Source organism: Solanum lycopersicum, chromosome 7, assembly GCF_036512215.1.
Source record: "Solanum lycopersicum chromosome 7, SLM_r2.1".
NCBI classification, from domain to species: Eukaryota; Viridiplantae; Streptophyta; class Magnoliopsida; order Solanales; family Solanaceae; genus Solanum; species Solanum lycopersicum.
The window spans coordinates 59725146-59750927 of record NC_090806.1 but is presented as its reverse complement, the minus strand read 5'-3'; the positions used below and the strand labels follow the sequence as shown (position 1 = coordinate 59750927).

Here is a 25782-nt window from a genome sequence, read left to right as displayed (position 1 = left end):
TTGTGCCTTAGCATTGACTGTTTTGACGTAGGAAGGGCTTTTAGACAACTTCAGCCCCAATTTTGTAGCAATCTTCACATCTACAAACGTGTGTGTGGCCCCTGTATCAACCATTGCCATCACACATTGTTCTTTCACTTTCATTTCTATATGAATTAAGGAAGCATGAGGATTCGAAGTACTAGAGATTTCTCCAACATTATTGATCCCCATAATGTGATTGAAGGACAATCCCAATGGGTTTGCTATTGCAACTACGATTTCTTCATCCTCCTCCCTTTGATTCACGTTACCAGCAAGCAAAGCATTCACTTTCTCCCGTTTTGGACAAGATTTGGCCAAATGAGGACCACCACAAGTCCAACAGCCCTTCGAATTTCCATCTTTGTTCTTAGGCCTGTCTTTCCCATCCTTCATTTGTGCCTTTCCTTTATCATTTGTATTTTCTTTACGATTATTCTTTCTCCACTCCCCTTTCTTCTCATTCTTTTTCTTAGTTTTTGAAGTGGAGGGGACGTCTGTAGAAGGACGAGTCATCCGGAAATCCACTAACGAATCGGCAGCAGCAATAGCCCCGGGCAGATCTTTAACATTCTGCCTTCGTAGTTCGTTCTGAGCCCAGCCTTGCATGCCCGAAATGAAGTTGTGAAGTTTATCCTCATCAGACATATTTTGTATGTCTAACATCACAGAGGTAAATTCTTTTATGTATTCCCTCACTGATCCTGTCTGCCTTAGCCTTTTTAATTTATCCCTTGCAAGCCAAGATGCATTGCTAGGAAGAAATTGATCACGCATTTCTTTGATTAGCTTATCCCATGTATCAATTCTAGGACAACCAGCACTTACGTCGTCTGCATTACGAGTCCTCCACCAAAGTTTCGCATCACCCGACAAATACATTGTGGTAATGTTCAACTTATCAGCATCCGGCACCCTTGCAGCGGTAAAATACTGCTCCATGTCCCAGATGAAATTTTCCAGTTCCTTAGCACTCCTTGCGCCACTAAAGGCCTTAGGTTCTGGAATCTTTACCTTAGACGATTCAACACGAGCTGAACTTAACGTGGCCATAGCCCGACACAAAACGACGAGTTCTGCACGAAGGTTCTCATTTTCCTTCTGCAGTCCCTCCAGTTTTTGCGTAGTTGTGGTACGAAAGTCTAAGATTTCAGTAATGTGGTTATCAACATTCTGTCGATATCCACCAATTTCTCCCTGAACTTTCTCAACGTCCACTCTCAACTCCATGATTTGTGTGAATAAATCCATAAACGTAGGGTCTCCCAAAATGTCTTCAGTAAACCCGACGAAGGATTCAATTTTTCGTGCCAACTCCCATAGTTCTGCGTTTTTCACCATTGTTTAACCGCGCTCTGATACCAATTGAAAGAGGGTTGATTATTTTTATCACACACCACTCTAGGTAGTCTTACAAACGTCTGTAACACTCAGCCTACTTGCACCCACGAATATTGACTAAGTATAGAAATACTTAAAACAGTAGCGTCAAACTACCAACAGAATTTACAGGAACCAGTCCCAACCTTTATTAACCTTTAAGTAATACAAAGGAAGGCTTCACAAATTAGTCTAATGCTAGAAAACACTCTGTTTTTTCCTTAGACGAATTTCCACCTTTAAATCAAAATTATGCACAATGGCAGTTACATGCGGCGGTTACAAGTGACACATGTCTGACACTTGTCATCACAGGGTTCAAAACTAACTTTCCAACAGCTATATTTCCAACAGATAGAATTTAATTCAAATTACATTCTTATCTACATGAAATACTAATATTCTAACACTTAGAATATTTCAGGCTTCATTCCAACACTTAGAATATTTCAGCCAGCTTCCAACACTTAGAATATTTTAGCTGTCTTCCAACACTTAGTTTTATTTCAGCAATTTCGGGTGAACTGCCTTTGTTCCTGACATTGCCAAGTCTTCACAGTCTTGCCTCATCAACTCAACATGCTGCCTTTCCAATGCCCTTAGCCCGAACGTAAGCCATGCACGTTCAAGCTGTCTTGCCAACACCCAAGCACCTTGAACTTGTGTTGCACTGTTTTGCCATCATCCATGCCAAGACCAATGCCCAAGTCTTTGGCATGTCTGCACGTAGTTAGATCAAGTAGATTGCGGGTCTAACACTAGACCTTAACTTAGTTTTGACACTCTAATTAGTATTCCCTAATACATAGAACAATCAAACCATAGTTACACCATAAGACAACCTGTACATTTATAATCCTATGTGCAGCAAACTACCGACAAGTGACGTAATAAAAATAAAACACATGTTGGATTTAGCCTAATCTTATACTATGTATTTGACACCCCCAAAACTACTTGATATATTCAAAATAATTCAAACAAGGCGCAAAAAACAAGTTCCACACGAAATGAGATAATGTTGCACTTTTTGTAATCGTCGGTAAGCTTTGACTTTGCTTGCCTTTTGGACAAGCTACTCCCATGTTTAACACTTCCACACTTAGACTTTCCAGCCTTGCACTGCTACCACTCAATGGTTCCATGCCACAGTCATAAATCTATGTCATTGCTTCATCCCACGTTGGCATCAATATCCTTTCATTGTTGCCTTAGCCTTGTTGGTCGTTTGCCCTTGTTTTTTCTTTGAATATCAATGATATGTCCTTACAACATTGTTAAGATTTCATATGGTTAAGTCCTTACCAACCTGCCTTGCCTTCAAGTCCTTGGTCCTCACTGGTTGCTTCGAAATCACGCTATGGTGGCACTGTGCACACCTTAGCTTCGTCAATAGTCCATCGTCAACTTAGCCTTGCATGTTTGTTTCCTTGGATTATACAAGTGACATTGTTAACATGCTTTATACATTGTCCATGCTGCCATTTAATTGAGTGACTTAGATCAGGGGTCTAACACCAAGCCACCTTTAATGGTCTGGTGCACACTCTTCCCTGAAAAATTATATGAGGTAAAAGATTAAATTTTAATTATCATAAGTTTATATTTTGTTTTGCACATCATTCATTAAATTAATAACTCAAACTGCAAGTGACATATAATTGTGATAATAACTCACATCATATTTGGTCTGCAAAATATATAAATTCTATTTCTTTTTTAGTTAAGCACTGAGAATGTTTTTAAGTGTAAATAAATAACATCAAAAAACTATTGATTATACACTAGTCCTCCATCAAACTATTAAATCTCTCAAGTCGCGTTGCTAGACTAGTTAGGAAAAATAGCTTTCCTACTTAAAAGTCCATATATGAAACTATTTTTTGAATAGAATAATGTATGATGAGTCTATTAAGTAATTGTTGTGATTGGATTGATGTAATTAAGACCTCACAACTCTACTCTTAGAATGTGAATATTACATTGTGAATATATAAGTTTGAACTGCCTAATATATGTCCTACTTTCTCACGTGTTTTAGATCCTTTATCGAGTGTAGCAATCGAAAGTGATTTAGGGTCATAAGGAACCTATAACACCAAGCAAGCTTTAAAACCTTCCTACCACCTAAGTTTTCACATTAGTTCATGCAAGGGTCAACTTCAAACAAGCACATCTCTTAGCATATCATGAATTAGGTGACTCGTGGACTATTAAACTAAAGGTCTATATGATTTTGTTTTCAATGCCACCAAGTTTGCATTAATTATCCAGGATTAGGGGTAAAAAGTTGTGCCCACTTTACTAGACACTGTCTTGCCGCATGAACAAGGCATTTTCTAAGCACTAGCACACGTACCGAGGCAAAAACTTCTACATTTTTCGTAGTTGCGCGCCTCTGGGTCTTTTAGTAACACTCAAAGATGTATTCACTCCCCTAGTTCATAATCTACCCTAAAAAGAGAAGTTTTCAAGAAACTAACTTCCTTCAAGGACCATCCATCATCCAAGGGAAGATTTGGCCATAGAACCTTGTAATTTCTTCATCTTAACACAAATCAATATCTCCTACTCATGAAATTCATAGATTTTCATGAAAGCTCCGCAAGAACTCATCTCCAAGATTCAAGAAAAGTTTTGTCACTGTCCTTCTTCCAAGATCACACTTTTGTAATCAGATCGATTAAAGTATTTACGACTCTAATGAAGAATTCCTTTCATCTTCATGTATAAATTTCCTAAATTTTCAAGAATTCAATTTTATGGTTAGGATTTATAAGTCCACTTTCAGATTCACTCTTTTTACGATTCAATCGCATGATTTCTTGAACTTATTCATGATTATAGATTTTGACTGTTATGTTTTTTTTTATGTTGAGCAAGATTTTTTAAATATTCATATGTGAAAAATATTTCATGAACTTTAAATTAGTAATCGCAAATTAAGTGTTATTCTACATATGATGTACATGATAAGATTGAGTTTACTTAAACGAATTTGTAAACTAATTACCTCATAAAAGTCACCAGATATAATGGCTCGTTGTATGTTCATTGAAATTCTAAATTCTCTCCTCAAACATTTAGATATAGTTTGTGTCCTTCCTTCTCGTATCTAAAAAAACATAGGAATAAAGGTAAGGTTATTTTTGTATGCCTATAAAGTTTTGAGCGCTTGATAAAGTTATTTTTCAAGTTCAATAATAAGCATAATAAAAGATTTATTACCGATCTCAATGTTATTTTTAATGATGTTGGAGATGCTCTCTTTAGTCTATTAAGTACTGGCATAATCCAATCATTTCCTTTTCTGCTTGCCTCAGCTTCCTGAAAAAGTTAGTGCAGAAAATACATTTTTAAAAAATTGAATATTTTTTAACTTAGTATGCAATGTGGTACAAAATTTTAAAAATATCATGTAATTAGAAAAATGAATTCTTACAAATGACTCGATAATTTCCTCCACAGAATTCTTGGAGAAACACTCATTGATTATGGACAACCTACACATGAATAAAAATGTTACTCTCAATATTTCATTTCAAAATAATAATTTAATTATATGATACATTAATTGTTCAAGATACTTCTTTCATCAATGTGAATATTTGAGGAAAATTCATTGATGCCTGATCTAATTGTATCCTCATCACCATTTTTTAGGCTCACCAAACGCTTCTCTAACTGAAATAATTTCTGGCATTTGAAGAAAAAAATATAAGCAAAAGAGATATTTAAAGGCAGTAAATCTTTTTAGTGGCAATATAATATTGAGTTCGAAACTCAAAGGGTACAAAATATTAATAAAAATTTCAAAACGGTATACAAAATTTTATATTAACCAAAATGGTAAAATCGCTGCAGACGCAGCGACTTACTTCACCTTAAAAAGTAAAATCGCTGCTGAGGCATCGATTTTGCAAAAAAAAAAATTTAATAAAAAAATGAAATTGCTGCCCAAGCAGCGATTTCAAAATTTTTCTTCTTACAAATCGCTGGCTTGGCAGCGATTTCATATTATTTTTAAATTTTTTTTTAAATAAGGTATATCGCTGCCAGTGCAGCGATTTATATAAAAAAAAAATTCTAATATAAATCGCTACCAGTGCAGCGATTTATATAAAAAAAATTTGATATAAATCGCTGCCAATGCAGCGATTTATAAAAAAAAATTATTATAAATCGCTGCACTGGCAGCGATTTATATCAAAAAAATTTTATTTTTTTATAAATCGCTGCACTGGCAGCGATTTATTTTAAAAAAGAAAAAAAATTATTAAATCGCTGCAGGAAGCTATTTTTTTATAAAAAAAAATTAAAATGTTAAAACAGCGACTTTATATAAAAAAAAATATAATAGTTTTTAAAATTTAAATATATAACTTATAAGAAAATATACATTATTTTAAAAAAATTAAAAATAAGTAAAGTAATAAATATATTTTCTTTCTAAAAAAAGATATTCTATTGAATTTAAATTTAAATAATATTTGAATTCAAATAATTAATTTTTTTAAATAAAAAATTAAAGGCAGAAAAATTATTGAATTTTTTTTTAAAAACAAAATGCTATATATATATATATATATATATATATATATATATATATATATATATATATATATATATATATATATATATATATATATATATATATATATAAAGTTAAAGAAGATCACATGACAATAGTAGAAAATTTGTTTTTATTGTAAATAGTTGAAGAAAATGTTCACATGTAAATAGTACATAATACTTTCAATTCTATAAATTGGACTTCTCCTTCATATTCATATTACTTTCAATCTTCCAATCTACCAACAATCTTTCAATCTTCCAATCTACTTTCAATCTTCCACAATCTTAAAATTCTTGTTATTCTTCAAATTTTCTAAAGTTTTTAAAAGCATTTTCTTTATAAGGTGAGTTTAAATTTATTTTATTTTTAATTTATTTTTAATTAATTTTATACTTTTATATGATATTGTTGATATATTCAATTGTTTGATACTTATATTAATGTTAATTTTTCTTTTTTTTTTTTGTGTATAGATATGTATCCGTCAAATTTATACGTACATCCTGGTTCAGTAGAGCATGATATATTAAAAACTCAAGTTCATCATCGTTCCGAAGGAATTTGGAATGGTAGCATAAAAGAAGAGAGATCTTGCTTATATACGCGTCGTGGTGATATTGAATTTTGGCAACATTTAAAATATCATTCATTACATTCTCGCATCCTTCAATATTTTGAAAATTGTAGATTTAAAGGAATTCTTGATGTTGGATGTGTGCCGTATGACTCCGGATTAATTTCTGCTTTAATTGAAAGGTGGCGTCCGGAAACTCATACTTTTTACATGCGAACTGGCGAGGCTACCATAACTTTACAAGATATTGAAATTTTATTCGGAATGGTAGTAGATGGTAGTCCTATAATTTTAAATGGAGCTGATTCTTTAGGGATTATAGGTAGACAAGAAATGATTTTTCAATTAATAGGATGGTTACCCGGTACTAGTTGTTTTTCTGGTGTTAGTAGATTGTTAACATATAAATTGATTGAGTATATCGAAGGTTTGGAAGTTATTAATGATAACTCAACTGAGCATGAAGTTCAACAAAGATTTAGATTATATTTATTATGGTTATGTGGTGGATCAATATTTCCGGATAAATCTAATAATAAGATTAATTTGGACATTTTGATTGACATGAGAAATTTAGATTTAATGTCAACTCAAGCATGGGGATCGGCCGCATTATCATATTTGTATAATTGTTTATGCCGTGCGTCAATGAAAAAATCAAATGAAGTTTGTGGATTTCTCTCTTTAGTGCAGGTATACATATTTTTTAATTAAATATTTTTTATATACTAGTAATATGCACTTTTAAATTTAAGTGCATTATAAGTAATGGTGAATTTATTTATTGTAGATTTGGGCATGGGAAAGAATTATTCCCCTGCAACCATTGCCAAAGCCTCTAAGAACCAATCAACTTGAGGCTTCAACTGCGCTTGCACGTAAATGGACGCGACGTAGAAATCATCAAAATGAGGCACGAACTGTAATCGGTGTGATTAGGGATGTACTAGATAATCTAACTGATGAACAGGTATTTAATATTATTAGTATCTTAAACTATTTATATTTTATATAAGAATATATTTGGTAGATCTTTAAATGACACAATGGTACAAAAAAATTATTTTGTAAGATTGTTCATTTTCACGTAAATATTTTTTTTTCTGCCAGTGTTGTTTTTATAATTATCTTACTTAATTATTTTTTATAGTTTATTTGGCAGCCTTATTCGGAAGATGTTATTAATGGATTGCCTGAGTGGTGTCGGTCAGGACAACGTGTCTGGATGGCACAGGTGCCACTGATTTATGGAATTTATCGTGAGTGGCACATGGTTGATCGTGTTGTGAGACAGTTCGGTTATTTACAACATATTCCTGGACCGTGTACCCAATTTTCCGAATATCATTTTAAGCGTGATAAACGATCCAAAATAAAACAAGAAGATATAGATGCATTTAACTACACACAATATTTATGGGAACAACGTCAAAATTGTATATTTCGACCTCCATTTGTAAGTGATCAAACAGATTACTTTCGTTGGTACATGAGGCATACCCGCATGGTCATTGGAAATCCACATCATGTTGTACAAAAAGGGTATCAACACATGGCAGGAAGACATGAGGCATTAGTATGTATATTACATAAATTTTAAATTATTATGTCAATCTTTAATAATTTTTTTGTTATTAATATTTGTTTATTATTATAGGCTAGGGGTCATGAAATGCAGTATCGTCGAGCTCGGATGATTGAAAATGATGAAAATCAATCTAATGAAATGAGACAATATGCAGCGGAAGTCGCTCGTATTTCAATGGAGTCAATGAATGCGGCCTTTCAGGGAACGCGATTGAGCTTTGATTCTGATTACAATCCTCCCACTCAATACGATGAACCACCACCAGTACAAGTATCTCGCCGATCACGACAAACAACACCGAGAGAGGGTGCTCGTCGAGGTAGAAGGACCACTGGTGAAACAACTGATTTTTCTGCAGGGCTCTCTAACACTAATGTGGCGACTCCCGAGCCTTATTATCCCACATTTGATTTTTCTGCAGGGCCCTCTAACACTAATTCGAATTTTTCTAGTCAGCAAACATTTGGTTTTGTAACTCCGCAAGTTTCAATATCTGGGTTTGCACAATTTAGTGGTTCTCAATATGGTTTTCAACATGGTATGCGTGAATTTCCTATACATAATTCTCCATTTGGTGGAAGATTAAATTTTTCAAATGTAAGTATAATAATTTTCATACAATTTTCTTAACTTTTTATAATTTTTTTTTTATTTTTATTGCATGTTTATTTGATTATATTATGTTATATTGTATTATAGGTAACTGCGTTTGATGATTCAAGATTTAATGTTGGGGCTTCACAAAATTTAGTTCTTAATAGACAAAATCCACCTCGGAGAACATCTAGGCTACACAAATCAACTAGATGTGGATCAGGCACTCACTATCAAAATGAGGAAGATTTTGAAAATGAAGATGAAAATGAAGATGTAGAAGATTCGGATTCAGAAGAATAATTTTTTTTATGCACCTTTATTCTAAAAGGCTGAAGATTCGAATTTTGAAATATGTAAATTTTGTTGTTTCGTGCAAGTTTGAACAAAGTAATGAGATTCTTTCCTTTTTTTTTATTTATTATGTTTGAACAAGTTTGCAGGATTTACTTTTCTTTTTGTAATAGGTCAAATCAATACTTTTTATGTTAGGTCAAATCAATACTTTTTAAATTAGGTCAAATCATTATTTTTTAATAGAGTTCAAATCAGTAATATAATAATAATGTAAAGATATTATACGTACAATATTTAAAATGCACAAGACAAATTAAATTCATGTCAACAAATAAATATAAAAGATATATCATAGGTCAAATCAATACTTTTTATGTCAACATTTTGTATGTTTGAACAAGTTTGCAGGATTTAATTTTCTTTTTGTCATAGGTCAAATCAATATTTTTTATGTTAGGTCAAATCAATACTTTTTATATTAGGTCAAATCATTATTTTTTACGTACAATATTTAAAATGCACAAGACAAATTAAATTCATGTCAACAAATAAATATAAAAGATATATCATAATATTAATAACAAGATAATAAAAACACATTAACCCTGAAAACATATACAAAATATTTAAAATCGAGTAGGACATCGTGCCTTTGTGTGACCTGTCTCCTTACAAACACTACATTTTCTAGTCATGCGAGCCGGAGCTATATCCATATCATTCTTAAGTCAGCTTCTTCCTTGCATACCACTTGTCTGCAAATATTCAGTATTTGCAATTAAATTAAAAGGAGCTGGTGGCCAATACATTTCATCACCCACTGGATCAAATGTCTCACTGTATGTTCGTTTGTAATATTTTGCACTGTAGAATTTACTTACATAAGATTTTGGCTCGATTCCGGAAGTCCACAAAATTTGATGGCATGCGAACAAGGCATATGATAGTTTCTCCATTTTCCACAAGAACATTTCTTACCTTTTGTAGTAACCTTGTGGACATTTCCACCTTTACCATCATGAGCAAAAGTAAGAATTTCAAAAACTCCATCACCTGTGTTGTAAGTCATCATATCTGTGTGCCCTAGAGCTCTTTGATAATAATCATTAAATTTTTTATCTATCGCAAGAGGCCATGGCATATTACTTTGAAGTAATGCAATTGTAAGATTGTTTCTTTCGACAAAACGATCAACGAGAGCTTTGAACGTCATTCGAACCATGGCAGTCACAGGAAGCCCCCGAGCTTTTTCAATAAACCATTATATGACTCAGACACATTTGTCATCATGGCACCCCATCTACGACCACCAACCTTATACATTGTCCATTTTTCCAAAGGAAATTCATTTAACCATTCATATGCTGCAGGAGACAATGTTTTGATTTGTTGCATCCGTTGCATAAATTTTTTCTCCTGATGCTCAGTAGCAGCCAACCACATTAGATTTTCGAGTTCACTATTTACAAATTTTTTATTAAAATTTAATTTTAAGTGTCGAACAAAAAATCTATGATATGTGTTGGGTGGACTCAAACCAATCATAAGATTGAACGCACTGCAAGATTCCTTGATGACGGTCAGAAATAAGACCAATTCCTTGTCGTTCACAAACTATATGTGTCCATAATAACTTGAGAAACCATGACCAAGACTCAAAACTCTCACGTGCAACTAAAGCATATGCAAATGGAAAAATATTTCCATTCACATCAATTCCAACCACAATTAACAATTTGATATCATACAAACCATAAAGATGTGTGCCGTCGATAGAAATGACTGGCCTACAACTTTTGAAACCATCAATGCTCTGTTTAAAAGCCCAAAAAAGAAATTTAAAAATTTGCTCACCTTGCATTGTTGTAGAATGATGCTCCCACTCAATAATAGTGCCTGGATTGAATAATTGTAGTGCAGCCATGTATCGAGGTAATGTCTTAAATGAACTTTCAAAATCACCATAAACCATTCGAAATGCTTTTCTTCGACCTTTTTGTGCTTTTCTATAAGTAGGAGTATAGTGATGTTTTTCTTTGATAATTTCACGGATCATCTTAATATTTATGTCCGGATTTTGCATAACATATGGTATTAATGAAGTGGCAATCATGTTATCATTCAAATTGAAATGATCCTCCTTATAGTTATCTGTAAGACAAGTATGCGGTTCAATCATTTTTCCTGTCTTCCACATACTGCTTGAAATCCCTCTAAACCGAATCATCCAATCACACCCTAACTCATGACGCTTGCAAATAACTTTCCAACTTTTACTTTTGGATTGATCACAAAGAAATTCTTTTTTAATAGCAAGACTATATGCTCTTACTGCAAGATTTCATTTGCATCTTATTCATAAATAACATAACTAGCTGCATATACAAATTAAATTAATCAACATGAAATAAATAAATAAATAAACAACTATAAAATATTTAGTTTTCAACAATCGAACCTGACTGGATATGTTTAGGATTGTTTGAATTCCAAAGTGTCGTTCGAATGGAACCGTCATCTCTCGTGTAGATAAAATCTTCTACATTTTCGTCAGTGTGATCTAAGTATGGAATCGTTGTAGAATGATAATTAATACTTTGATCTTCAACGGATGCATTAGGTGCATTATCCACATTATCATCATCGCCGTCATACATATCATCATTGTTTGTTTATTCATGCTTGGAAGGTTCATCATTGTGCAACTCACCAACTCGTTCATCACCCATAACATTATTATTTACAATTTGTGTACAATAATTCACTGCATTTTGAATTTTATCATACCTATAAAATAATAATATAAATATATTACATATAAGAAAAATAGTTTTTAAGAAATAAGAAAACATTACTTTATTTACCTATTAGTTGAATCCGATGAGAAACAATTCAAATGACTGAAATTTTGGCTACACTCTACCATAATATTCAAATGACTTTATTTACCTAAAATTGTTGGTAGATTGGAAGATTGAAAGTAATATGAATATGAAGGATAAGTCCAATTTATAGAATTGAAAGTATTATGTACTATTTACATGTGAACATTTTCTTCAACTATTTACAATAAAAACAAATTTTCTACTATTGTCATGTGATCCTCTTTAACTTTATATATATATATATATATATCATTTTGTTTGAAAAAAATATTCAATAATTTTTCTACCTTTAATTTTTTATTTAAAAAAATTAATTATTTGAATTCAAATATTATTTAAATTTAAATTCAATATAATATCTTTTTTTAGAAAGAAAATATATTTATTACTTTACTTATTTTTATTTTTTTTAAATAATGTATATTTTCTTATAAGTTATATATTTAAATTTTAAAAAATATTATAATTTTTTTATATATAAAATCGCTGTTTTAACATTTTTTTAAAATTTTTTTTTTTAAAAAAATTGCTTCCTGCAGCGATTTAATTAAAAAAATTTTTTTTTTATAAATGCAGCGATTTATATTAGATTTTATATATATATATATATATAAATCGCTGCAATGGCAGCGATTTATATTAGAATTTTTTTTTTATAAATCGCTGCATTGGCAGCGATATACCTTATTTAAAAAAAATAATATGAAATCGCTGCTTGGGCAGCGATTTCATTTTTTTATTAAAAAGAAATTTTTTTTGCAAAATCGTTGCCTCAGCAACGATTTTACTTTTTCAGGAAAAGTAAGTCGCCGCACCTGCAGCGATTTTACCGTTTTGGTTAATATAAAATTTTATATACCGTTTTGGAATTTTTGTTAATATTTTGTACCCTTTGAGTTTTGGAATCATATAATATTTACGGTAATTCATGAGCCATATAAAGTGTTGGTTATGAATATATTCATATTATATTATTACCGCTAAATATAAATATTTCTGTATTTGTTGTAGTGTATGGTGAATTTCAAAGAAAAGGAAAAGCTTGGACTAACCTGTGAAGGAACAAAATGAGTGGCTAGTCTAGCAGCAACAATTTCTTTACCCCTTAGTTTTTTCTCCTGTTAAGCCCACGTATTCCCCTACATACATATATGTAATTAATTAATTTACATATTTTTGGAGAGGTACTTTCTCTTTTACATATATATATATATATCATTATTCGGTATTAATATACAAGGTAGGAGTCAAGTCTAGCGCTTAATTACCTAGTCGGCCTGGAAGACGCGGAAGCATATATGAGAAGCCACAGTCTGGATGGAACCCTATATTTATTTCAGGAGTATAACTAAACTGTAAAGTTACATCAACAAAAAGGTTAGACGACTTGAAATTAAATATCGATTGAATTCGTACAATCAGATCATCATTTATAAGATAAGTAATAACAGATAGTACTAAATAAATACTATAAAATAATATTAGTATTTACTGTGTACTAATCCTAGTCCTATTAGGATTAGTACTCCTTAATCCTAGTCCTATTAGGATTAGTACTCCTTCCTATATCTCCTATATATATCTCCCATGTATTCCCTTAACACTTCAATACAATCAATATTCCTTCATGGTATTAAGAGCCAGAAAACCTAGATCTTCTTTTCTCTAGGTTTTTTTTTCTCTCTCTTTAGGGCACCGATCGTTCCCTCTCTTCTCTTGGGTGGCGGCAGCCATGACAACCGAGGTGGATCCTCTCGATTCACTTCCTTCTGGCGTTAAACTCCTTCTCGGCATCTTCATGCCCTGATTCCCGAAAAATTATCAGACATAAATTGCCCTACATGGAAAATCACCGTTCTTACAGCCCTTGAGGACAATTACATTCTCAAATACGTCGATGGAAGCACAGAACCGCCGCCGGCAGTCATCACCGCCACGGACAAATCAGAAAAAACCAATTCGGCCCATGCCGCCTGGAAAGCCGTGGATGGCCAGATCCGATCATGTTTGATTGCGGTCATCTCTCCCACGGTTCAGAAACACGTCCAATCCTACACAACTGCTTCAGCCCTATGGACGGCCCTCGCAACACGCTATGCATCAATTTCCCACTCTCATATTTTTCAATTGCATGATCGTCTCCACACAATTACCAAAGGCACGAAAACAATGGCGGAGTATTTAGACGAGGTCTCCACCATCATCACAGCCCTCGACACCGTGAACGAAATCATTCCCGAAAAAGATCTCGTCATGTGCGTCGTTCGGGGGCTCCCATCAGCTTACTCCTCCATTAAACAGGCGGTTCGCATCAGTACAACGCCCGTTGACCTGGCTACTCTCTCCTCGTGGCTAAAAAGTGAAGAAATCAACGTGGATCTGGAGAGCAAACTTATTCTCTGAGAAGCCGCTGTTATGGAGCCGGCCACCGCCCTCACCGCAAGCCAAAACTATCGCGGGGGGCGTGGTGGCGACCGGCAGGGGAGCCGCGGCGGCTACGGCAGAAACAGCGGAGGCCGCGGGCGCGGCGGTCAGCAGGGCAGTCGTCCGCCGTACGACGGTCAGCAGCACGGCAGCAACAACAGCCTGCACTCCTTCGGCAGCGGCGGGCAGTCATCTTCCAGCGGCGGGCAGGGCACTTACGAGCGGGATCGTCCAACTTGTCAAATCATTCAGAAAACAGGACACACCGCTGTTCGTTGCTGGTTTCGGTATGAGGAGAGCCGAAATAGTGATAACGTGCCAATTATGCATCTCAAGCCGGCCCTTCCCCTGAATGGCTGTTGGATACTGGGGCCAACATGCACGTTACTTCTGATCTATCCAAGCTTAACGCTCCAAATCCATATCATGGCTCCAATGGTATTACTGTTGGCAACGGTGAGTCCCTTAATATTTCTCACACTGGCACGGGTACCATTAAAACCCCCACCGCTATCTTTCACCTAGGTAACCTTACCCACGTCCCTTCTATTAAAACCAATCTCCTTTCAGTTCACCAATTCACTAAAGACAATAATTGCTCACTCTTGTTCACCTCTAATGATTTTCAGATCCTAGACAATACTACCAAGAGGGTGATTTTTTAGGGCCCCTATGAGCATGGTCTGTACGTTCTTCCTGGCACAAGTTCGTCTGCCCACCCAGTTTCAGAAAGCATTCCTGTGGCTCCGGTGGCTCTTTCGGCTGATGGCCACAGACTATTGTGGCACAGTCGTCTGGGTCACCCGTCTACTCAAATAATAAATTCTTTAATGTCTCAATTAGGTTTTCCTTCCATTCATGTAAACAATTGTGACTCCTGTTCAATTGCTAAATCTCATAAATTACCTTTTACTTTATCTGAGAAGCGTAAAACTGCACCTGTTCAACTTATTCATTCTGACCTATGGGGTCCTACTGCTGTTCCTTCATTTGCTGGTTTTCGCTATTATATTTGTTTTGTGGATGATTTTACAAAATACACTTGGTTGTACCCACTAAAACACAAATCACAGGCATACACCACCTTTGTCACTTTTGAACAAATGGTCAAAACACAATTCAATTCTCATGTTAAACTTTTTCGAAGTGACAATGGAAAGGAATATGTAAATAACATCTTTGGCCAGTTTCTGCAATCCCTGGGAATTATACATCAAACCTCCTGTCCATACACTCCCGAACAGAATGGGGTGGCTGAGCGTAAGCATCGCCATCTCATTGAAACGGTGGTTACTCTTCTACATCAATCTCATCTCCCTATCTCCTTTTGGGTAGAAGCTCTAGCCACCGCAAACTACCTCATTAACAGAATCCCCAGTCACACCCTCACCAACAAATCACCCTATAAACTCCTTTACCAAGAACTTCCCAATTATACCAACCTCCGCGTCTTTGAGTGTCTTTCCTACCCTTGGCTACGCCCTCATATTACTCACAAATTACAACCCCGATCCCGTCCTTGTATTTTTTTGGGCTATCATCCTACCTCCAAGGGTTATCGCTGTCTTGACCCACAAACTCATAAAGTCTACATATCTCGTCATGTCAAATTTGTCGAAAATGAGTTTCCCTACGAGTCTATTTCCTCCTCAACAAATACATCATTCATTGGCGTCCTTCCCCTTTTTCCAACATACTCACAGGGTCCCTTACCATCTTCCCCCACACCTCCACCCACTACCCAACCACCCCTCATCACCCCTTCGACCGTCACCCACAATACACCCGCAACCACCACCCACACTCACAACCTACCCGAACCACCCCATATCCACAACATCTCCAGCCCGATCCGTTTTGGGTCCTTCCCGGCCACCCCCAAATCACCACCGCCCGTGCCACCCCCCAATACTCATCCCATGTTAACCCGTGGCAAAGCCGGTATCTTTAAACCCAAAACCTTTCAGGCTACCATACTACCAAATACACCTCTTCCCGATAGTGAATCAACAACCTACTCTGTTGCCTCAAAAAATGCTTATTGGCGTCATGCTATGGATGACGAGTTTAAGGCTTTGACTGATCAGAAAACTTGGGTTCTTGTACCTAAGCCTCATGGGCGGCACCCAGTGGGCTGTAAATGGGTGTACAAAATTAAACACAATGCAGATGGCAGTATTTCCAGGTACAAGGCTCGTTTGGTTGCTAAAGGCTACAATCAGGAGTATGGGCTTGATTACTCCGTGACATTCAGTCCTGTTATTCGGCAAGAAACCATTCGCCTGGTACTGTCACTCGCCGTGCGCAACAATTGGCTCATCAATCAGTTGGATGTTTCCAATGCTTTTCTTCATGGCATGCTTGATGAAACTATCTACATGACGCAACCACCGGGCTATGTTGATCCACGCTTCCCTCAACATGTTTGCAAACTCCAGAAGTCTCTGTATGGGTTCAAGCAAGCCCCCCGTGCTTGGTACACACGTTTGAAAACGTTCCTCCAGGGACTCAGCTTCACGTGTTGCGTACACGACACGAGTCTGTTTACTCGATATTCAGCACACGGTACAGTCATTCTTCTTGTCTATGTAGATGATATCATTATTACAGGCTCTACTGCAGCTCATTCAGGATGTCACTCGAGCTATGCATACTACCTTCAAAATGAAGGACCTTGGCCCGTTACATTATTTTCTGGGAATGGAGGTTTCTCGGACAGGCAGCGGCTTGTTTCTTCATCAGTCAAAATATGCTCGAGATCTGTTGTAGAAAGCTGGACTGGAAAAATGCACCAGTCAACCAAACACCGATGGCAGTCTTTTCGTCTACGAATGGAGCCGACACCCCCTTTGCCGATATCACCCACTTCCGCAGCCTCATTGGGGCTCTACAGTATCTGGCCATTACCCGTCCTGACATCCAGTTTGCTGTCAACCGAGTTGCTCAGCGCATGCATCAACCAAGTGAACATGATTACCATTGTCTAAAACGCATTCTCAGGTACATTTTTGGCACTCTTGGTCGTGGTTTACTCATTCGACCCGGGGACTTGGAGCTTCGGGGTTTCTCAGATTCAGATTGGGCGAATGATAAAAATGACAGAAAATCTACATCGGGATTTCTTGTTTTTTTGGGGCTGAACCTGATCTCCTGGTGTACAAAAAAACAACCCAAGGTCTCTCGGTCCTCGACTGAAGCTGAATACCGCGCCCTTGCTCTTCTTGCTGCTGAGACCATGTGGGTCACATATATTCTTCGGGAACTCCGCGCCACTCACACATTTCCTGCTCTCTACTGTGACAACAAATCAACCATCTGTGTGGCCAAGAATTCCGTCATACACACCAGAATGAAGCATGTTGATACCGATTGTCTCTTTGTTCGCGATGAAGTTCAGGCCGGCACCATGACTGTGCAGTATGTACCCACTGAAGAACAACCGGCTGATATTCTCACCAAGCCTCTCCCCAGCCGACAGCACGATTACCTCAGTTCCAAGCTTCCGTTCGCTTCCGCTCAGCTCAGCTTGAGGGGGGATAATAACAGATAGTATTAAATAAATAGTATAAAATAATATTAGTATTTACTGTTTACTAATCCTAGTCCTATTAGGATTAGTACTCCTTCCTATATCTCTTATATATATCTCTCATGTATTCCCTTAACACTTCAATACAATCAATATTTCTTCAATAAGTATACGATATATGTACTGACCGCTTTCTCAATGACGACAGAGAATTTCATTGGAGTGATCAAGGATGCACCCCCACCCACTGACATTCCATGAACAAGAGCAATATGCGATTTCTTGTAAGTATGAATGTGGTAGCAAAGCCAATACATTCTATAAGTACATTCAATTCAAGAATCCCCTAATTCAAACAATTAACATACTCATTAGTTTAAATGAATTGAACATGTAGTAATTAATTAATAATTTCAATAGTATAGTTCTAACATATATATAGTAACAAATGAAAAAAAATAGTTACTTGTGTTTCGTCCATCATAGAACATATATAAGTCTCCACCAGCAGAAAAAGTACGACCAGCCCCCTATATATGTGCAAATTAATGAGAATCAAATTGGCAAAACCAAAAGATATAATACATAAAAATGTCTTTTAACTTGTCCTTAAAACAGACAATTATTGCCTTTCAACAATTAAACATATAGACACCCATGCACGTCGATCTTAAACAAATGTCTTTTAACTTGTCCTTAAAACAGATAATTATTGCTTTCCTACTTAATTATGTCTCCATATATAAAACTTATTTTTGGATAAATTAAGGTATGTTAAGGGAATTAACAATTTCAATTGGCTTGACAAAATCTCAGCTGATCTCCAATGAAGTGACCATCCACGATAGTACTAAATACTAATCAAAGGAATTTAAATATCACTAAATACCAATTCAGCACTTTCTTCATTCAAGAATGTATATATATGTTTTGGCACATTTTTTTTGTTTTTGTTTTAAAAAACAAATTGTGTATTTAAACAGATTTGCCAATTGAGTACAAATCTTGTGCTAACTTAAAATAACTAAGTACAGCTCATTGGATTTTATAATTATATTATAACTAAAAAGAAAAAAGAGTTGAAGGATCCCTACAACTTCACGTCTCTAAGAATGATGCACGTTGCAACAACCTCTTGCTATTCTACTTAATTCAAACTCAAATTAATTAGAATCGACTATTAAGAATGAGAATGAGACGAGACTTAGATTAGTTCGATGCGAGTTTAGGAAATTTTGATTAAATCACTATTAGGGATGACAATGGGACGAGACTAATTAGATCATGTTGATGCGAGTTTAGGAAATTTTGATCGAACAATTAAGGTGCATATGGTATACAACACCTCATTTGTTATAAACCTTAATCTTAATTATTTAGAGCTATCATTTATAATCACCATCAGCCACTATTACCCCAAAAAATCACGAAATGACTATACTAGTTATCATCATCAATATTATAATTTATTTATCAAAAACTTGTAGTATGGCTTTTTTTTTTATGGGTGCGTGGGTGGGGGTTGAAATTGGCTATATTTTATGTTCAATGTCGATATGAATGAGTTAGTTAATATAAATATTAAGATCGATGATATATTTGGTACATGTGAATACATAGTTGCTGGTAAAAGCTTAGTAGGTCAAAGAAAAATAGTGTACAATATGATATAGCGTAGAATATTGTCAAAGGCGTTTTTGGGTTTAATCTTGAACAAAATTTAAGGCAAGATCCTAATGATAAGCAATACATTTCTATGAATAAATAAAAAAAGACTAGTCGTTCACTATACTTAATATCAAATCAGATTAAAACGTACCATCAAAAGATGTGGTGCAGTAAATTGCTTCTTCCTAAATTAGAAGTTTCAGGTTTTAATATGCAAAAGTACATGGTAGAGAGCGCTTTCCCTGGAGTCTTACACGATGCAAATTGAAATAATTGAATTTCAATGCGAATATCAAACAGAAACCAAAATAAAAATAATCTCAAGATGCTTTGCACTTTCTTATTGCTGTATGAGGAAACTAGTTAACCCAGATTTCGACATACCTAAGGTTTATATAAGACAAAAAAATGATGTTCAAGTAATAGTGTGGTATGGTAAAATTTATTATTTTGTGAAAAGGATGATAGTTTTAGAAAGCTGTAAATTTATGATCAGTCTCATTTCAAGTGGGCTTGTGAAAAGATGGTTTTAATTAAGATATTGCATCATATTTATCGAATTGTGAAAAGAAATTATCTTGATTTTGCTAGTAAATTATGTTGGGTTTCAAAGGTATGAATGGAAAATAAAGAGTTGGATTTTTATCAAAGATTGCGATTTTTATCAAATGTTGCAACTTTTATGAAAAGTTGCGACTTTTATGAAAAATTGCGACTTTTATGAAAAATTATGACTTTTATAGAAAGCTATGACTTTTATAAAAAATGACGACCTTTTTAAAGGTTTGTGACACAATAAGAACCTTTTCGCACTACTCTTTGATTTTATAAGTCGAGAGATTTCCTCTCATTTTAAAAAATAAAATTTTTCTGGACTTCTTCTACTACTACTAAATCTATTATTCTAAGTGTAATTTACTGTCGTTAAGCGGGTCGCTGACACCAACGTTTTGGGTATCAATACACTAATAATTAAGATCATTCTATCCTGGGAGGACATATCCCAAATCAAACCTCGGATAATAGAAGGGAATAATTTTCTTAATGAGACACTGTGCATTCAGTGGGCTTGATCTTCTTTCTATTTTTCTAGATTCTCGTATGTATTAAAGATATTAGATCTCACTGGTTCATTAAACTTTGGTAACTTCGTGTTTCTGCAAAATTTGTTGTAATTAGAAAGATTCTTTAAACACAGATTAACAACAATTCTTCTTTATGAAAAATATTTCGTATATTTTTTCTAATCTGTTTCTGTATCTGTTTCTAGTTTCTTTACTAGTTTTAATTTTCTAGTTCTGGATGTTCTTAATCTTTGTTGTGTCTTACCTAGTTCTTCAAAGTTTTGTTATAAGTATCTTAGGAATAAAACATAAACAACAAATTAACAATGAAATATTCGTTTGGATTTGTGTGTAGATGGATTGACACTATTATTGATTTGTGATACACCCCATTCTTGTCAGCTTGTACTCAATTCATGTGACAGTTTTCGTACCTATTTCAAAAGTTAAATAGTTTAAGGTTGACTGAAGTCAAATCTTCAAACTTTTTGAAATAAAAAGTAGTATAAGTGACACGAATTGACAATTCAAATTTGTGTTTTCGTCCAACAAACATAACTTGTTCATATCAAATTGAACTAATATAGTGTAGTAGTAATAAGTCTTTGATGATGCTTGCAACAATGGGAGAAAAAAAACTAGAGACAGAAAATATTATAAGTTTTGTAGTAGTAATAAGTTTTGGCATTAGCTTGAAAAAAAAAGTCAATCAGCGTTGGGCGCACAAGATAGTGCCACATAAGTCGAAAAGGGGTAGAAAATTATTAATAAGATAAGTTCAGAGGGGTAATAAGACCTTAGTATAGTATAAGTGTGTCTCTGAAATTTCGGGCATAGATTGATGGGGTACTTGTGCATTATCCCTTAATTGGGAAGTGACTTAACTTTACCTCATTTTATATTTATGTCCTCTAACTTTAGATGTGCACAAGTAGGTACTTTAAAATGATTGAAGTTGAACAAGTAGACAAATGATTTCTACGTGACATGATACATATAGAACACCAATATATAGGATGAAACTTTGGCATAATACATAAATGTGCCCTTTTAACTTGACCTCATTTCACATTTATGCCCTTCAACTTTGGATGCACAAGTAGACACTTAAACTTGTATAAACTTGAACAAGTAGCTGTCACGATCCAAAAATGGATGTGATGACACTCATCTTATCCCACTAAGATAAGTCAACCTAAACCCAAGTATCACAAAAATGCGCAAGTAAGATAGATTGAAATCTCGAAATATCATAAGTGCAGATTACTAAACTAACATAATAAGACTCTCAAAATCGGGTAATCACACAAGCCTTTAAAGTATTACAATTGAATAAAAAAAGTACAAGTCTCACATAACATTGTTTCTAGAATAGAACAAGATCATAAATTGCAGTAAGAAGGTACGCTGCAATGACAATCAGCTACCTCAAAAACCTTCACAAGAAAACAACATACAATATCAAGTTCATCAATGATAAAGATGTGCAATAAAATAAAATGCAATGTCAAGTATAGTGATGCATGTCTAACCTAACGATACACACCCGTTGTCTCTCCGTCTGGGACTCATGGAGGACATATCTATCCATGCAATGATCGCGGCGCTCGACACTTCCCTCAATAATAGTATCCATCGCGGTGCGTGATATGTCCCTCGATTTATAGTATTCATCGGGACGCGCGATATGTCCCTCGAAATGGTACATTCTCTTTAATTTATTTTTCTTACTCAATTCACATAACACTTGTCACAATCGTGTATCAAAACAATGCAAATGACATGTTCACAATAATGAGGAGATGACCATTTCATGACATTGCACAATTCACAACAATACAATCGTGAAGCAACACCGAATGAATCGATAAGCCTTTCAAAATAAATCGTGATACAACACTGAATAAATCAATAAGCCTTTCAAAATCATTTTCAACACGTCACACAACAACAACTAATCACATTGTCTTTTATTGCATTTTTCATCGTTAAAATTATTCAACATGGACAAGTCAATCCATCTCCAGAAATGCACGACTCTATGCATTTAATAAGGGTTTTGAAATCCACTTGCCTCACTCAATCAAAAGTTCACTTTGAAACTTGAGTCTTTCGCTTTTGTTGAACTTCCAAATCAATGTAATTTATTCAAGTACATAATTACAATAAAATTTCGAAACTAACAATACTCACATTAATATAGATTTGTTTTAGATCCAAAACCTCACCCAAATCTATAATCAAGTTCTTAAATTTTGATGTCAATTGACATGCCACCTCTTTCAAACTTCTACAAATTTCCTAGTCTTAAATTTCAGTTTCTCTAATATCATAAATGTAATAATTATCATATAATATACTACATCTACTATTAAATTACATATTTTAATATATCTAAAACTTAGATTACAATGTGATAGAAAAATTAGAATTACCGATTTTGGGAACCACTGGTTACAAAATCAATGGTGGAAATCACATAAATTCAAGACATTAATTCATCACATGCAGGTTTTTAACTTTGTAATATATAATAATTACAACCATTACTTGGCTCCACAAATTTTCAAAACCCACCAAGTGATACAATAATGAAATTATATATTTTTTCCAAGAAATCAAATTAATTCATAATTGATAAAATAACAATCTAAATCCTTTGGTGAACATTTAAGATACTAATTGAATCTATTGACTATCTATCAAACATATGAGGAGTTGAAGATTTACCTTGATGTATCGTCATTCTGGGTTGATCTCGAGGGTTAAACTTTCGCCTATTTTTTCCTTCTTTCTTTTCTAAACTATTTATGATTTCAAAAGTAATAATTCCTACTAAAATATTTTAATATTTGAGACTTGGTCCATTATTAATAATAATAAATAAATTACCCACAAAATAATTAATTATATTTAAATGACTATGCAAAATTATCAAAAATGACCTTTTGGGTCCAGGTCATTACAATAGCTAACATGAGCCCTACGTGACACAATACACGTAGACAAAAAATTACATGTAGGACGTGTGTGTCAATTTGTTCAATTTTATACAAGTTTAAGTGTTTACTTGTGAACACCCAAAGTTAAAGGGTACAAATGTGATTTGAAGCCAAGTTAAATAACATATTTTATGTATTATGCCTGAAACTTTTCATGTAGAATATGTGTGTTTCTATTTGTTCAACTTTTTATAAATTTAAGTGTCTACTTGTGAAACTCAAAGTTGAAGGGCATTAAAGAGAGTTGAGATCAAATTAAATGACATATTTATGTACCAGATATAGAACCATATAAATTGAGGTATGTCACTCCTTAAAATTAATCTGAAATAGAGCCCTATGCACCTAATTATCTCCCTAATTTAAAACTAGTCACGATCCAATAATCGAGCACATGATGACACACACCTCCAAACCCAACCCGGGTGTATAAGCCAAAGAATATAACTTAAATTGTCTCATATAATATGGAAAAGAAGGTAAGTACACATACGAGACTTCGAGAATGAAGCCAGGCCCTAGAAAAAAGAAAAACTTAGATACAACAAAGAATTTCCAAAACCTGGTATCATAAGCATTAAAGAGAATTCCAACATAATATATGAATCTAAGATTCAATACTTGTCTTTGAAACATAAATAAAGATTGAAATGAAAGATGAAGCTTGAATGATTATCCAAATGGGAATCTCACCACAACTTCGAAGCACAAACATTGCGCGATCAATTCATCCATATCAATTACCACTCATAATAAATACTACAAAAATATTTACAGAAGTAGGAGAGAGTACAATCCACATGAACTCAGTAGGCTTGGTTGATTGTGTATAAAGTAATTAATCGAACTTACAGAATAAATTGTGAAATGCTTCTATCTACATATAGAAAAGTCTCATTCTGGCATCGATGTCGACAATTTATATAAGAGAAAGGCAAGTAAAATAAACACATAAGGTTACGAACAATTGCTCATATCAACAGAAAAATTACACAACAAACAAAGCCTGCCATTACAATGCAATGCAATGATGTAATGAAACCAAGGTTATCGTACAACCTGTGGTATACACCTTGTTTAGCTTTAGCTACCAGGCAAGGACTCTTGTGGGAATCGTAGTCCATATACCAATTTCATCAATTCACTAACTAGCTCGTAACATGTCTCATTTTCTTTCTCAAAAAGTACTTTTTCAGTTTTTCATATTCCCATGATCAATGGTATGATGAATGAGAATGAAAGCATCACAAAATATATAACACAGAGGCATAATCAATTCAACATAAGTCTAAAAGAGTCCAAAATCTCCAAACTCAATAAATCATGATATACACCTTCATATGGCAAAATAATGGAAGAATTCATTTGAAATAAGATTTAACCATTTGTATCACATGCTGTAAAACTTTCAAAAATGAATTAAGGTGTCTAGAGTCTCACATGTGCCTAAAAAGGTTAATAACTTGTTAATAAAGTGTTATAAAGCTTTTATAGTTGATTGAAGTGGTTTGGAGGTCAAACGTCCAAGAACGATCAAGACATTCGAAAGTTAGTCTTTAAGTGTACTAGTGTGTTCTAGTGTGCCTTTGCATGTTTATGTATTTTTTGGTGCCTAAAATGATATGATAGGACCTTAAGATTTATATGAGTGTATTTAGGTTCGAACGTCCACGCATGAATCCCCAAGGATCACCCAAAGGATCCTTGAGGAGGACCCAAAAACAGGCAGTGCACTACCTTGGAGAAGTTGTGTAGTCTCCAATGCTAGTATCATGCTCTAAGCATATTGATGATGTTTCTTATAATTGAATGAGGTTGTTAAGGTTGGGAGTGATCTATAGAGTTAACATTGATGGAGTGCTATTGATGAATGGCCCCCTACCTATGTACCCCTATATGAATGTGTAGTCTTAAGCATGATTAGGAGTTTTAGATTCAATTGATGAAGATGTTCTTGTCTCCTATGCTTTAATGTTGGTGTGTGGTCCATAGACCTAATACTCTATATGTGAGTTGCCTATGGCTTGAGGGATATGAATATGTGTTGTAATCCTTGAAGACTAGTTGTTGCTCTTATATGTTCATGATGACCAATATGTATACACATATACCTTACATGCATGACTACAAGTGTAATATGTTCATGAAAGTATGAAAAAGGTATCTTCATTTGGATGACT

General features: G+C 34.3%; 1 protein-coding gene and 1 pseudogene across 1 annotated transcript; one reads left to right on the top strand and one right to left on the bottom strand.

Moving 5' to 3' along the window:
* Positions 1–1902: 1902 nt before the first annotated feature.
* LOC138337536 (3-hydroxyisobutyryl-CoA hydrolase-like protein 5) lies at positions 1903–22236 on the bottom strand (annotated as a pseudogene).
* LOC138337234 (protein MAINTENANCE OF MERISTEMS-like) lies at positions 6202–9154 on the top strand. Its single transcript, XM_069286983.1, has 6 exons — positions 6202–6320; positions 6451–7244; positions 7342–7521; positions 7702–8127; positions 8209–8736; positions 8839–9154. The coding sequence occupies exons 2-6, from the start codon at positions 6453–6455 to the stop codon at positions 9034–9036; spliced, it is 2124 nt and encodes a 707-aa protein (XP_069143084.1). The 5' UTR covers positions 6202–6320; positions 6451–6452; the 3' UTR covers positions 9037–9154.
* Positions 22237–25782: the final 3546 nt, after the last annotated feature.